The sequence below is a fragment of the Corvus brachyrhynchos genome, unplaced genomic scaffold, assembly GCF_000691975.1.
Source record: "Corvus brachyrhynchos isolate BGI_N302 unplaced genomic scaffold, ASM69197v1 scaffold542, whole genome shotgun sequence".
NCBI classification, from domain to species: domain Eukaryota; kingdom Metazoa; phylum Chordata; class Aves; order Passeriformes; family Corvidae; genus Corvus; species Corvus brachyrhynchos.
In genome coordinates, this window is record NW_008236766.1 from 1,610,985 (window position 1) to 1,626,527 (window position 15,543).

General features: G+C 36.2%; 1 protein-coding gene across 1 annotated transcript in view; it reads right to left on the bottom strand.

The window, feature by feature from the left end:
* Window positions 1-15,543, bottom strand: part of SBF2 (SET binding factor 2) — a 188,810-nt gene that overhangs the window by 20,701 nt on the left and 152,566 nt on the right. The window contains exons 28-33 of the mRNA XM_017727347.1: window positions 15,423-15,543; window positions 11,182-11,319; window positions 10,167-10,262; window positions 6,664-6,735; window positions 4,385-4,569; window positions 1,868-2,044 (exon numbers count right to left, since the gene is read on the bottom strand). Coding sequence (XP_017582836.1) covers window positions 1,868-2,044; window positions 4,385-4,569; window positions 6,664-6,735; window positions 10,167-10,262; window positions 11,182-11,319; window positions 15,423-15,543 — 789 coding nt within the window. The remainder of the gene's footprint in view (window positions 1-1,867; window positions 2,045-4,384; window positions 4,570-6,663; window positions 6,736-10,166; window positions 10,263-11,181; window positions 11,320-15,422) is intronic.

Here is a 15,543-nt window from a genome sequence, read left to right on the forward strand (position 1 = left end):
AAAATAAGAGGAAAAAAGATCAACCAAACAACAGCTAAACCCTAGAAAATTCATCCATATTCAGGGCAGTCTGTTTTTTTCCCACTTACAAAAACTGCCAAATATTGCTACAGCAATTGTGATAGAAAATCCTTGACTCCTCTGAGCATTCACAGAGCCATTATTTAGAAAAAACCCAACCCAGACAGACTAATTTTCCTGCAATTTTTATAGGAACAGATTGAAAAGAGAACCACTTTTAAAACCAAGCTTGTTTATTCTTCTACACTTTCTTGGGCAATAGAATAGAAGGCAGGCTGTTTTTTCCATCTTTAATGAGGAAACTGATATGCAATCTGGTTTTACAGATTCATTGTTAAAAATGCAAACCACTATTTTTGTAATTTGTGTTCAGAATATAGGGCAGCACTTCAATTTTCTTCTATGCATTCACATCCTTATAGATAGTTAGTCCATACAGTGTTAAAATCAGTAATGTTAAACTTCTATTGCCCAGAAGAGGAAAGCATAATACAATAAAAACATTTCTGAGATGACAGATCTATGTTCTTTCAGGGGAATAGTAGAAAATGTGCCAAATCAGTCATAATTTAACTTTATCAGTCATAAATTAGCTTTATCACATAAGTCAGATATGACATGATTTAAACCACAGAAATGTGGTTTCAATGTAACAAAGCTGGTGTGCCACATTATGTCCTAGTCCTCAGCAGAGTGATGAACTCAAAGCAAAGAATGATCCCCTCCAATATGCCAAAAGAGAGTAACTCCAGTGTTATCTGCCCTTCATCCCTGGGCTGCTATGTTTTATTTCATCAATTCAATGATGAAATGAAATTAAATTCATTTATCTACACTTACCAACCTGCTCAAACACTCTGTGATTGAAAATGTTCACATGATGAGGAAATCAAATCTTTTTCATGCTCTCCCCCACTTCTCCCCTTCCTGAAAAGCTCGGTGGCCAGACCCAGCCATGACCAGCTCTGCTCACACCTCAGGGAAGAAGTTAAGCCACCCCTTGCAGGACATTTCAACCAAGAGTGCATTTTCTGATGTGTAATAACTGACATGTTTCTCCCAAGTATTTCCTCCTTAAGAGATCAGCAGAAGTTTCTATTCTGCTTTCTGTGATTAATGGCATTTGAGAAAAGTATATTCAGCAGCAGATTCCAAACATAACAAGCAGCTGTTAAAAAACATTCACTGTAATTAAAGTGGTTTTAGATTTACAAAGAGCTGGCTTTCCCACATCCTTCTTAATTTGCATCTTGCAAGTTTGCTCCAGTCTTGCCTTGGTTTGGTTAATATTTATGTAAAGGAATATGAGATAGGGAAATAAAGGTATAGATTCAGGGAGAAGAGCTCAACACACATAGAATCCTCTCTTCCCCACAAACACTTCCCCATATCCCACAACAGATGTTTGCTTATTTTTTAACTTGTGCATACCAAAATTCAGGGTGGGAATACATAGGAAGAGTCAAATACTGGTTCTAAAATCAAAAAGCTCATTTACTGTTCCACACTTTTTTCTAACTTTTAAAATATATAAAATAAGAAAAATAATTGAAAACCAAGACCATGAATTTATTTAGATAGAAAACCCAGTCATCTCTCCTTTGTGTGTTCCATGTTATAAAACATAAATTTTATTATAAAAATGCCTCCCATATTTGTAAATGTTATGATTGTGTTAAAATAATAATGCTTAGGTAATGCCAGAATTGATAACAAGCAAAGTGATCACAATGAGCAATGAACATCTGGTTAGAACACAATAGTCCTCTGTCACAAGAGCTTGGAATTTATTTTGTGTGAGCAGCACTGTGTATAGATTATCAGAAGTACCTGTCAGATAAATTACCTGTGGGAACCACTCTGACTCCCCAAGTGCTTTGAGGAATGTTGCCTCAGAATCAGTAGGAATAGTGCTGGGAACACAAGCTCTCATCAGCTTTTTAAAGCTCGCCTTTGTCTGTCGGATGTCACTGAATTCAACAGGAACAAATTCACAATTCAAAGCAAAATCAAGTTTGAACCCCTGTATGAAAAGGACAACAGCAGATGTAATTTAAAAGGGAAGCATATTTTTCACTGACAGACTCCTTAAATCCCAAAGTCTTGCCTGCTTTATTGCTAAATAATTAATTCCTCATGAAAAATCTGTGCAGCTAAACACCTGCCCAGGATAATAAAAAATATAATAAAAATCCTTGCAATATGTACCATAATAAAGTACCCAGCTATAACCAGAACAGCAGAATGTAGTGCACAGCAGTCATATTTTCAATAATAATAATAATAATAATAATTCTAGCAGTAATAGTAGTGAAAAAGTTGAGTGACTGTTTATATACAACATAATGTGCTGTCTTTAACATTTTTAAAGCAAATCAACAATAAACAAATAAAAATGAAAATATCTGTACAGATGACATATGAACAGTGCAGGACACATTTTGGGAGATCAATAAAGCAGAAAAAAGTAACCCCCACACCCAAAAAGAACCCCCATAACTGCAAACCAGCTGACTCATCTAAGGAGACACTGGACATTGAGGGAGTTGTTTGACTGAAGTACCTGGTTCAGCACAGAGCAGCAGCTGGATGGTTTTCCTAGCAGAATTCCTCATGTTTTACTTAACTTACTGCATTTAGCAAAGGAGCAGTAAGAGAGGAGGACTGAATTAAGAGAACAAGTTAGCTGACTAACAAAAACCCCACCAAAACCCAACGGATTATGATGAAAAGCATAATATGGAGAACATTATTAGGAAAAACAATTCTCAAGTATGAAGAGCATCACTGAAGAGGTTCATGCCAAACTTCTTGAGTTTTCTTCAGAAATTGCTTTCATTGAATTAAAGCTGGCCTGCAAATAATCTTCATTAAGCTCCTCCATAGAATGCCAAGCAAAAATGTAGGAAAGTGAAAGCCCGGCTTTAATTCCGTTTATATTTTGGCATGGTTCAAAAATAAATTCAATAACTCAACAATGGTAAGTTGTAATAATGCATGACAAAAGCAATTGAGGAAAATAGCACCATTTCTTTAAAATGTTGTATATTTCTGTTTTCCTCATCAATTTAGGTGACATGGTATTTAGCAGAATAAAGCAGTAGTTTCTGCTACACAACTTTAGATGCGTGATTGAACTCTTCACTTATCATTCATTAAGAAATCAAACAAACAAAAATGGTCGTTATTTTTGGATTATAGCAATTTAATTCTATGTACAGCATGACGCCTCCACCTCCTGATGGAATATAATTTCAGAAAAAAATGAATAGCGATGTATTTTCCTACTACCAATAATGGTTTTTGAGCCTTTTGTATTTCAAAAAATATGTAATATTTTTTGTATGCTCACATTTTGAATAAGAAAGTAGAAAACAACTGATTTTTTAATCTTTGAACACAGAGATTTAAAAAAAAAATCTGAAAACATTTTCAGAAAACAAGCAAAACTACTAAGAATTAGAGGACATCTGTTTTTCAAGCAACTGAATCTAAAACATTAAAATCTATGAAAAAATATGTACAAAACTGCAGACATCATGGTCCTCTTCATGTATTTAAATCAGAAGTTCTGGGCTGGTCTTACTCTCATCAGTTTGGCTTTGGGTGAGTTTAGTCCTGCCCACAGTAATGAAGGTTTCCTTCTCTGATAATTGCTTCCCTGACTAACAACATTCTGTCTCCTTCATAACGTATTTCAACACATCAGGAAAAATAAAATTGCACTTTAAATTACCGAATTAGCCTGTTTCATGTTTCCCAAAACAGAAACCACTGAGCTTAGGACTCAGCTGAACATGAGATGAGCAGCCAGTGGGGTCAGAGGACAGCAGTGTGTATTTAGGTGTCATTAAGTGTGGCTCTGAAAGCAAGAACTTCCAAATGCAGAGCTCCACTTCTCTCTGGCCATCTGCTGCCCATTTGGATCTCTCAGCTCAACTACACATCAGCACTTCACCAAAAGTGGCAAATAGAGCTCTGTGCACAAAATTTTTGTTGAGTTTGAGCCTGATCTTTAACCACTCTTCAAGGTAATTTAGTTAATTTAATATTAAATATGTACTATTTTAATATTAAATATTAAATATTTATTGTTGATAGTAATATTTAATATTTTAATTTGGGTTAACTTTGTTGCATTATATAACCACAGAGCTTGATTTTCACCCAGCCCAGGCCCCACTTAGTAATACAACATTAATTGTTATTCTCCATATAGAAATAATTCCCATTAGACTTTACACCTTTAGGACAGTTACCCATGCAGCTTATCTAGAATATTATTTACTGTTTCTAACAACATGAGAGTAATTAAACTCAACCAAATAAAACTATGTTACACATAGAAAAAGACTGCCATTACCCGTAACTGAGACTTTTCTCCAAATATATAGAGGGCTGCTTGTCTTCTCAAAAGCTGACTTTGTAGAAAAGAGCTGCTGCTGTAGGGAGGGGTGTTATCTTTCCCTGCAAGTCTTGCACCAACATCAATGAATGGAGTCTGAGTGTTGATAAATCGGTTGCTTGAACGAAGACTCGCCCAGACACCTTCATAAGGATGAAGAATATTTAAAAACCTCTTTGTGTGAGGCACTGGAGATCAGAATTACTAAGACATATGCTTAAACATGTCACATGCATCCCTCACAGGACATAATTAACAGCAAGTACTGGAAAAAAATTGGTTTGTAACAAAAATTATCAAAACCATCCTACTGCATTGTTGTTTAACTTAAGACACTCATCTAACTCTGTCCAGAGCTTTCTACTGTAGAGGAAATAGTTGCTATGATATCAGTAATGTGGTGATAAATCACAATTTGCAAATAGTAATGTCCATGTAAGTGCATGGAAATGAAATTTGTAGAGGGACAGAAATCAGAAAAGTACAGAAATCCCAAAGCTAGCAACAACATGAGCTTGAAACAGTGCAGTGTGATGTGGAACCACAGACTGCACCTGAAAAGCAGCAATTTTTGAATGGCATCACACCAACATCCCAACAGCACTTTGAGTCTGCATGTTGTACACCTTGCTGCTGCAGCTCTGTTGGCACTGCCAGGGGAGGAAATTCCTACAGCACACAGACATGCTCTAATCTCATCATGCTTGAGAGAGTTTTGGTGATTTCAGTGTAAGATAAAGCAGTGATATACCAGATTGCCACAGCCTGTTTAGTGCTAGAAGAAAAGATAGGCAGTAAATATTTTTCTGTTTCTTGTACCTCAATTAATAACCAGGATCTCGTGAGATTGTTTTTGTGTGTGCAATATGAGGCATGTGAAAGGTATTGGATTCTCAGAGTATGAATAGCACTACTTGAAAATAAAATCCCTTAAAGTACACTAAATTTGGCATCCAAATGGCAGTGTGAAATTCTTTATCCCAATATGCAGTAAATCAGATTATCAGAAAAGACGCTTGTCCATAAATCTGTGAGGCAAGATATCCAAAAGAGGCACCATAAATACCTCATAGTACTAGAAATTTAGGTACAATAGGACCAACACCCACCCCTCTTCAGGAAAATCCAATAATGTGCATAGTTAACATTTCTTGCATGGAAGAAAAAAAGATGCAGATAACAGTAAATTCCACTGAGATAGCTCAACCAGCAAAATAATTTTATTCTATTTTTTAGAAGCAGGATTAGGTTTCTATTAAAAAATAATTCTGTGTGATAACCCTCAACAGGGACTTGTCTGTACAGCTTAGCTTCTCTGCCCGTCTGGCTGCTAGTCTGAGACGTGAGCAGATGAACTGCAGCAACTGAGAATGGCTGGCAAGGAGCTCTGAGGCAGTGACAGCTCTGAACAGCTCCCACTTCACAGCCAGCCACTTTTATAAAACACCTCATGAAGTAAAGCAGTGTGTTTAGCACAAACTTTTGTTCCACACCTCAGCTACTACACATGAAACAATAAAGACTTTAGCAAGCAGAAACCATGGCAAACACTTAGTAAGAGAAATAAGCTCTCGCTCATTTGGTTTGAAAAATGCAAGCTCCAACACCAGATTGCTGTCCTCAGAGATGAAGTGTACAAAAATACACAGTGACACTTTGGAGCATTTCACAAATGCACCCATCATTAGCACTTGTGGCACATCAAAAGCAACAAAACTGGCTACAAATACATGCAGATGAACATGTTTACCAGCATGGACAGCAGTGATTAAAAGGCACAATTATGTTTCTATTGTAATTTTGCCTAGTAGTTTGTTTGCTTTCGTTATTTGGCATACGCTGTATCATGACTTTCTGATTTGACAGTAATCAACCTTCCCCTGTTCATTAACAGTAATTATGGAAAGAAATTCATTGACTAGATAGTGGTATTTCTTAGCTATTTTACTAAAGCAGTAGGAATACTACTCTTTTCAAGAACTGATTTTTAGCTGTTTAAAACTTCCACAGAGAAAACTTTCTACATACCACTCTGTGTTAAATCACTGTCACTGCACATACATTCGATGGGCAAAAAACCTCCAGAACATAACAAAAACACAACGCTGAACTAAAACCCCCAGAATTTTGTTAATGCAGAAACAAGGCTTTCTGTCAGTATCACTTTAGAATTAATTAGGACACTGCAGCAGAAGATGGTAGAAAAGAATGGGCTTTCAGGACACAGAATACAGTACCTTGATGGACTCTTTCCTTAGTTGCTGATTTGGAATTTGAATGAGTGAAACATTTATCTCTGTACCCAAGCACTGGCAGATAACAGTTAAGACAGAAGGAGGAGGAATGGAATGCACATTGCAGCGAAACACATTGCAGGAAAGAAGAAAAGGGTTACTTATTAATTTCCAAAGATCAAGTATATATTGCATTTCTTTATAGTACATGATTTATCAGACAGCACAAATCTTAGCCATCACAAGACAAAACATCAATCAAGCCACAAAACCAATATAAAAATGGGAAGGAGGTATCCATTTATCAAACAGGAATAATTTCCATTGTCATTGCAATAGCTTCAAACATGTAGCACAGCCATCATGTGCTTTTCCATAATTATAATATCAGAGGAAATGTAATGATTAAATCATTCTGATGAATACTTTATTGAAAGCTTCCATCCAGCTGAAAGCTAGTTTAATTAAAAATCCCAACATAAATGCCTTTTATAAAAAACTGGTTTAGTCTAGGGACATGAAGTACATAATCTGATGGACCTCAAAATGAAAGCAGAATGCATATTAGTTCTATACACCTACAGACATTTTTAAAGGACTGTGTACAAGTATATAATTAAGCAAACATGTAATATCTACCACACAAAAAGATTTCCTCTTCCCTTGCAAAAATCCTCATTTTCAGTGGGACCCTTATATGTTTATCAGTGTATATATCTTTGGCTCAAAACCCACATCAACACAACCAAGTCCTTTTAATACAAATATTCTATTAAATCATACTCAAAATGTTAATGTTTTCTGCTTTGAAAAAAATTCTCTGAGCTGGGCCTGTATTTATTAATTATAAATATCCTAGTATTTTTCCAATAGCAGCAGAACATACTAAGAAAACTTTTTATTCTGCTAAATTACACAGCAATGCCAGGTAAGAAGTGCTGCTCTGCAGAACCACACTATACTTACAAAGGAATACAAGAGGAAAAGCTATGGCTTTTGTGTGAACTTAAAATTCTCATGAAAAATATCAACCAAAAAAAGTCAAAGAACAAAAATATATTATGAAACATAAGTATTTGACCAAACATTTCAGATCAAAACCAACTTGACTGAGCTTTGGGCAGATGCTTCGTGACAATGTTCCAGATAAAGTAAAAAATCATACTTGACACAGACACAAATATTCAGGACAACTGATGACTGTTCAGAAAAATGATGGTTTTAAAAAATGAGAAACACTATTCACGCACTATTCTAACTTGTATTTTAAAATGTATGTATTACAAATGCATTGTCTGGCACAAAAATTAGAAAATGTAATTTTCAACTGGTGTATCATAGCTGAACCTGGCTTTTCAGCCCTGGTGTGTGTGATAATAAACACAAGGAAAGAAAGAGTGATCCAGAATCCAAACCACAAAAATACAGCTATTGTATTTTGCACAGTGTAGGATATAATCCATAGCTGCTTGCTGTTTCACATGTGAAATGTATCTAGCTGTGAAAAAGTAGTGAGAACTTTGTGATAATGGATTTGAGAACAACTTTAGAGACTTTATATACTCTATGTATTTTAGAATTTCTTTTAAAACAATTGTATCAGCTGATCTAAAAAGCCTATTGTTTACTTCTCTCCAGGGAGATATTCCCTTTCTCTGTTCCCTCTTCCCCTGTCAACTTCTCACCTTCACTTGGGCTCCCACTGTACTTGTCAAACATTCTTATGTTTCAGCAAAGTCCTCACGTATCCTGCTGAGCTGTGAACAGACACCTTTCAGATACCCGGGCAGGTGTGGCAGCCATCCAGCAAGACACAAGATAACTTTCCTGCCCTCTTCCTGATTACTGCTGAAATTTAGCCAAGGGATTTCAATGTCCAACAAAACAACATGTCTGTGACCCAATACTGCCTTCAGGCTCCTTTTTTCTTCTCTGAGTAGCAACAAACTCATCCTATCACACTTACCACGACCTCTAATCCTAGAAACCAGCAGCAGTTATTTCAGTAATCCCTTTATCTTCAAAAGACAACTTCCACACAGCAACCAGTGAGTTTTCCCTGACTTATCTGGAGCACCCTTGCTGCCCCTCAGCACCACTTGCCTGTTGGTGCTTTTGTGCTGGCACGAGGGGATGGAACACAACCAAACCTCTGCTGTCAGCCACCCAGCACTGCCACTGCTCCAGTGCTCAACCAGGCCGGGCACAGCCACCACCTATCCAACAACTGCAGCCACTATTCCCTCCTGCTCTCTTCAGCCCCAGCTATTTCACCCAGCCAATTAAAATCACCACCTTTACTCATCTCCAGCTACAACACAACACAGTAGCAACACAGTGAGCACAGAACATAAACGAAACTCTTAGATAAGAAATATGCATTTACTACGATTAATGAAAATACACAGAATTCTCCATTCTTTGGCAATCCCCATGTCCTCTCCTGCCCTTCCTCTCTTCCCTTCTGCTACAGTTCTCACATCACTTCCCCATACATCTCTGAGCATTTTCCTTTCTCCCTCCTTTCATGCTCTTCCTTCTTTCATTTCCTTAATCCCATCCCACCTCTTCTGGAATTTCTTCTCTATGAAGTACTTTTATCCTTCCCCATATGAAGCTATAGGTTTTGTATCACACAAGAAGATTTAGGCTGGAATGGGTCTCAGCAGGTCAATGTAAATCTAACTAATTTTAGATGAGGTATCGAAAGAGAAGAAACACAACTTTTAGATATAACACTATAGATACTAGAAATAATTGTAAAGGGAGCCTTCATGGCTAGAAGGTAATAAATCAAATATAAAATGCTTCCTTTTAGGGAATAGATTCATCCTTATTTTAACAAACCTATATTTAAGGAATTTGGTGCACTAATTTATGCACATGTTGCACACAAAAAAATCATAACAATTTCATCAGACTAGAAGTGTAGAAGTAGTTGGAATCTCCTTAACAGAATGAAAGGTTCTTGCAGAAATGACACTGATGAGCCCCTGTAACTAGGCACAACTATTTCCAAAGAATGCACTGTATCTCCCTACTTACAACACCTGGCTGTGTAACTCCCTGCTACTTTGAGTAAAATTATTCACAGATTATTTGTAATGTTATGAAGCATCAGCTAAGCTTCAGACACACATTGGAATGATCTGTAATTGCAGATTCTAAAGTCTATTAAATGCTTATATAAAAATATGCATTTTGAGGCCATACACAAACAAATCAGAAATATGGATGAATCCCAGTTTATTTAGAAACATAATCCCTATTTGAGTGCTTAATTTTTCACTAATTCCAACATGAAACCAATTTTATTTCAATGGTGAGTAAAGGATTTGAACAGAAATTAGATACTTAGATAATGTTACAGACTGAGGCCAATCTAATTTCTGTTTTGTTGTTTCACAGAACAATGAATCAAGAAAGAGTATATGTATTTTTATTTCACTAACATTTTTTCATAATTTATTACTTCAAATAATAGACTTTGAGCTAGTCTTACTAACCTCCTCGAGCAAAGCTACTGGATAGATTTACATCCAAATGTCCTGGCACTACCTGCTTAAACACAGTAGACATTCTTGAAGCCCTCGTTTCAGTGCCTAAAGTCAGCCAAAAAAAGAATAGAAGATTAAAAAAGCTACAGTGTTAATCAGACTAACACTTAATATGACTGATAAAATGCCCCTTTTCACCCAGTACAGCTAATTCTTGCCAATTTTGTACTTTAGATTTATTTTTTAAGACAAATGCGTACATTGGCAACAGTATGAAGGTGTTAGATACAGCTAAGCAATCAACATATTTTACAATAAATGAAGCAAAGCGCACACACTTTGGGATGGTGTTACTTTACAAGAAAAGCCACTGTTTGGCAGTATTAGGCCAATTAAAACCAACTGAGTAAGACAAGACAGACACAATTTCAAGTCACATAGTCCTTCCTGACATGTTGGGGTTACCTTCACCTAAACCTTACCAGGTTTCATCATAAAATAACTGAAATAAAACATGGAATAATTTCTTCATGGTTCCACCTAGGCATAACTCAAAGAGTGTATTTTGAAAGAGTTTACACTGCAGAAAATTTTGGAAATTACATTTGTAGAAACCATTATGAGTATGTAATGCATAAAGAGGCCTATATGCCTTCCATTGCTGCTGCAGCTAAATAGTGTTATCTGTTCTCACCTTGCAACCTCATACTTCCTCATTATATAAAATGGAGCAGATTTTGCATTCTTTTAAATTTGCTAATCTTTTATTCAATATGCAGTTTACTGTTAATTTGTTATAAAAGACTTTACTGTCAGATTAATACTGAAAACTATTTTGGGAAGATCATAAACATTCTTTAGCTACAGAAAACACATTCAGTGAACCTAAGAGTGAATAGGGTACCTGGAAAGTCTAACAATAAAGAAACAACAGAATTCATATGGAAGATTGAACTAGCACCAAATCAGAGAAAAGTCACTTGTCAGCTTAACCAGAGACAAGCACTGTACAAACCAATTTTACCTGGAGACAGAGCAATTGTTGGGCTAACCGTGAGAGTATTGCTGCCATTCATTTTGCAGTGGACAGAGATCACATTCAGTAAGGCTTGTAGGTACTTCTCCTGTTCTATACTGCTTGAAGATTCTAAAGAAGCGGGAGCTAGAGTCACAAGAAGAATGGAATACATTAAAAAAGAAACATACAATTTGTAAATACATAGAGTAAGTGGTGTATTGTGTAAAGCAGAGCATTGAAGATGTCCTAGTTAGCCTATGAAAGGTTCAAAAAGCCTTTCCTTTGATGACAAGCTGTTCATTACCTGGCTGCACAGCAGGATCCAGCAATGTTCTCTTGCACTCCACACAAAGCTGAACTTCTGAAACCGTTACTTCATGGTCACTACTTAAAATATTCATCATCAGCCATTATGTGATCAGAACAGAGTGAAGATAACGCAGCCTTCCCTTCACTCTCCAAACAAAAGGTAACATTTCTAAGTTTATGCTACTTGTCAGCAAAATGTGCAGAGAACAGACAAAACTGTTTCTTCAACAAAAGTAAGTTAAAACCATACTCAACCAGGTCTCCCTCATTCCAGAAAAGGAAGGTTACTTACCTGTACTTGAAGGTTCCTTGGGATACAGTGCCCATTAAAAAAGTTAAGAAACCGTTAACGAAACACAGAAGCAAGGGAAAAACCCCTCAAAAATAATAATTAAAAAAATAATCTCAACCAGAAAACATCCACCCATTGTGTCCAGGTGCAAGGACTTAAGGAAAGGGGATGAAGCTCAGGTCCTGGGCCATAATATGATGACATGATGACAAAGTCATGTTCAGTATCAATGAGTCAGTTTATTTTTTTTCAAATGCAAAACAAAATGTTTGGCATTCCAGTTTATTGCAGCCACCTCTGGACTTACTATAAGACAAAAGTTTCATAGCTGCTTAAACCAGGATTTGGTATCTTGATCACAAGAGCCAAGATTTGGAATAAGAGACAGAGTCAAAGAATTTGACTGAGCACATTTTGACAAAACACAATGGTAATTTGTAAATAGTTTTCTCCAATGATGATCCAATCAGATTCTATGCTGGAGACTAATAGACAGTAAGCTAATTAGATGGAGGGGCAAACGAAATTTCAAGATAGAAATTAGTGTCTGAATTGAAAGTACAATTAGGAAGTGATGATATTTCCTGCAGGAAACATCATGCTGCTTCTATCTGACCAAGTGGAAAAAGCCTGAGGAGGAACATTATTTTCTCCTCAACTCCTAAGCAGGATTTACACATCCTGAAATTCCACTGGAATGATCTCTAGGTCCCCTAGTCCTTGAAATAATGCCACAAAAAGTCAATTTAGGTCTTAACAATTTAGCTAAATGAAAAGAAATGAATTGTCTAAATGAAAGGATAATGTCTATACCACTTGCATTTATGAAGTTTTATTTTGTACAGAGTATTGTGTGTGTTTTAGAAAACAGCTTGACTTACATCAAAGTCTGTCATTGAACCAAGCAGATACCAGAATTAAAGAGTGAAGGCAAAAATGTCCTTGTGAAGGATGAGAGATGGAAAATTTGCCCTTCATCCTTACCACACATCATCCCAACACAGCAGCATAAAGTGGTAACTCAAAGCATTGCCCCCTGCCTGCACAGGTGAACTGGGATTTCTATGAAATGACTCATCTTTCAAGCGCTCTGTCACACATGAAGGTCACCACAGCACCACAGATCTAAACAAAAGATGGGGATGGAGATCCCAGTAGCAATTTTATCCCATTTATTTTTCCTTTTATCTCAGGAAAGAAATGCATTGCTTAGTCATACAAGGCTAATATGTGCTTTATATGCCTGGTCATGGGTTGCTCCAACTTCATCTTACAAGTCCTAATACAATCAATAGTCCAGCCTGTACCAAGATAACTGCTCTCTTGGATAGTGTTACTACATCCAAGAAACAGAAATGTTCTTCCCACAGGGTAGCTGACCAATAAATGCTAATTTAGGTGTAGAATGTCATATTTAGAACTACAATGCCCTGCAACAAAATTCCCAGAGAGGTCAAAGTGTAATTCAGAAACCAACTTGCAGGTTTCAAAGAACATTTCAAAAGACTTCTATACTCTCCAGCTCATATTCAAACATCTGTTAATAATCCTTTTTTGGATAGACGTTAGAGAAATACAATTCTGTCGCACATACAGTTTGGTTCCACACAGAAATTAAGTACTGTGCACAATTTCTTTTAAAAATATATTCTGTTCTTCTTATATAACATATTGACCTCCAACTATGCTTTAAAAACTTGCGTAACACACCACGTAACACGAAATCACAAAAATGTTCATTAAGTTCCAGCAGGTCCTCTCTGTTTCCCTGTATCAATCCAGAGCTGACCAATAAAAATCTACTGCTATGAAATCTCTGCTTAGGAAAGAATGAATCTGTCCATTTGAATTTAACTTCAGATTATCTTTGCCCTCTTAGTTTGCATTTTTTGATGAAGACTTTCCTTCACTGTACACAACTCCTGCTGAGGCAGCTGTGTATAACTACCTTTGTTCATCGGTTTTGTTTCACCAAGCTTCAACTTCATTATGAATAAGAAAAATACCCTATAAAAATTCTCCATTTTCCTTGCTGTACCTTCATGAGGAAAGTCTCCATTTTCTTCACATTTTAAAAGAAACAATGACTCCAGAAGGGAGTATCTGTCAGATACAGTTAGTGTCGATCAGTTTATTTACGGCATAATATTCTGCTGGATGTATGGCAATGGGAATACAAAATTAAGAATATAAATTTAATATAAAATTAAGAATATAAAATTAAGAAAAGAAACCACCTACAAAAGCATTACAGTTACACACAAGAAACATGTGTTCATGGGTCAGACTTTGTAGGTCTTGATTTGGAAGGCTCTCCAACTCCCATGCACAAAGAAATGATAGCTGCTACAGAAAATATCAAAGAGTCTGTCCTTATATAATTTCGAGACTATTCCTGCAGATTTCTTCCAATTTTTTCTATTTGTACCGGGCTAAAGATGCCTCATCTGTATTTCAGCCAGGACAATCAGTATTAAATCAATTGAAGACTAACATTGGAATAGCCATGCCTAGGATTCACATCATAAGCACGTGGAAGAACTGGTTGTAGCCATTAGCTTTGGCAGCTGCGGTGTCAACTATTGGCAACACTTCACTGATTCATTTTGTTAATCCTTTCAACAAAAACACATTGTAAAAATTTCAATTCATTGCCTTCATTGCTCATCATTCCAACTAAAAAAAAAGCTCCCACAAAACTCGGAAGAGATACACTGAATCAGGGCTATAGCAATGAATATTCAGCAGATAATTAGTGATTCACAAGTTACCCAGTCCAGACACTGTCTAACATCAAAAAATTTTTTCTAATATCTCTGAAATAATGATATTTTAAAGGTGCATTTGATACACACAAAACCTCATAATGTCTGCTAAAAATTGCTCTTAAAAAGTAAGAAAAATGTGGTTTTCATAAAGATACTCTGTGAAGGAAAAATTATGGAGGACTATGTAGAAAAGATTTAAATCATGTAATCTTCAAACTACTTTCATACCACTTGTACACAAGTGTACAGTATGCTTGTTACAGACTTTGAAACATTCTATAAAATACACTGGAGTAGAGTCAAACCTTTTAGTTTCATTTTAGTCATTACTAGGGAGAATTGCAAACATACACAGAACAAAGGAATTTCTTTGCTACCTTAATGAGTTTCTGGTATTCCAATTCGACCTCACATTTCCTTTTTCTCCAAAAAGAAAAATTATGGCCTAATTCTGGAATAATTTCTAAATAACTTTGATTAAAGAAAATACTGACTCCTTCATTCTTGGCATGAAATTAACTCTGAAAAAGCTATCAGCATAAGAGATGGAAATCCAGGCAGTCATAAGTATCCTAAACACTGACTGTGAATGATGGAAGTCAACTAATGTTATTTCCAAAATTAGTGTTGCCCTAATATTATATTCTTCTGAAAAACTAACCATTCTGGTAAATCTTGTGTTGGTCCAAAGTTATTCATTCATATTTTTTGAACTGCTTTCATACCATTCAGGATTTTGACATCCAATAAGTAATAGTATTAGATAACCATTTATATCCTGAGACTTTTGATTCAACCAGATCACTGATTTTCCCCCAGCAAACTAAGCATTTCTATGTGAAACTCCTTCTACAGAAAGCCTGGCTGCATCAACTCACCCGTGGGATGTGTGTTTTGGGATTTGAAGAGGCCCACCACACTTTTTCCATGAAAGCCCCCAGACCTCAGCAGCAGAGTGCTGTTTTTAGTGTTCTTCCAGCAGACAACGGGCAGGCGATT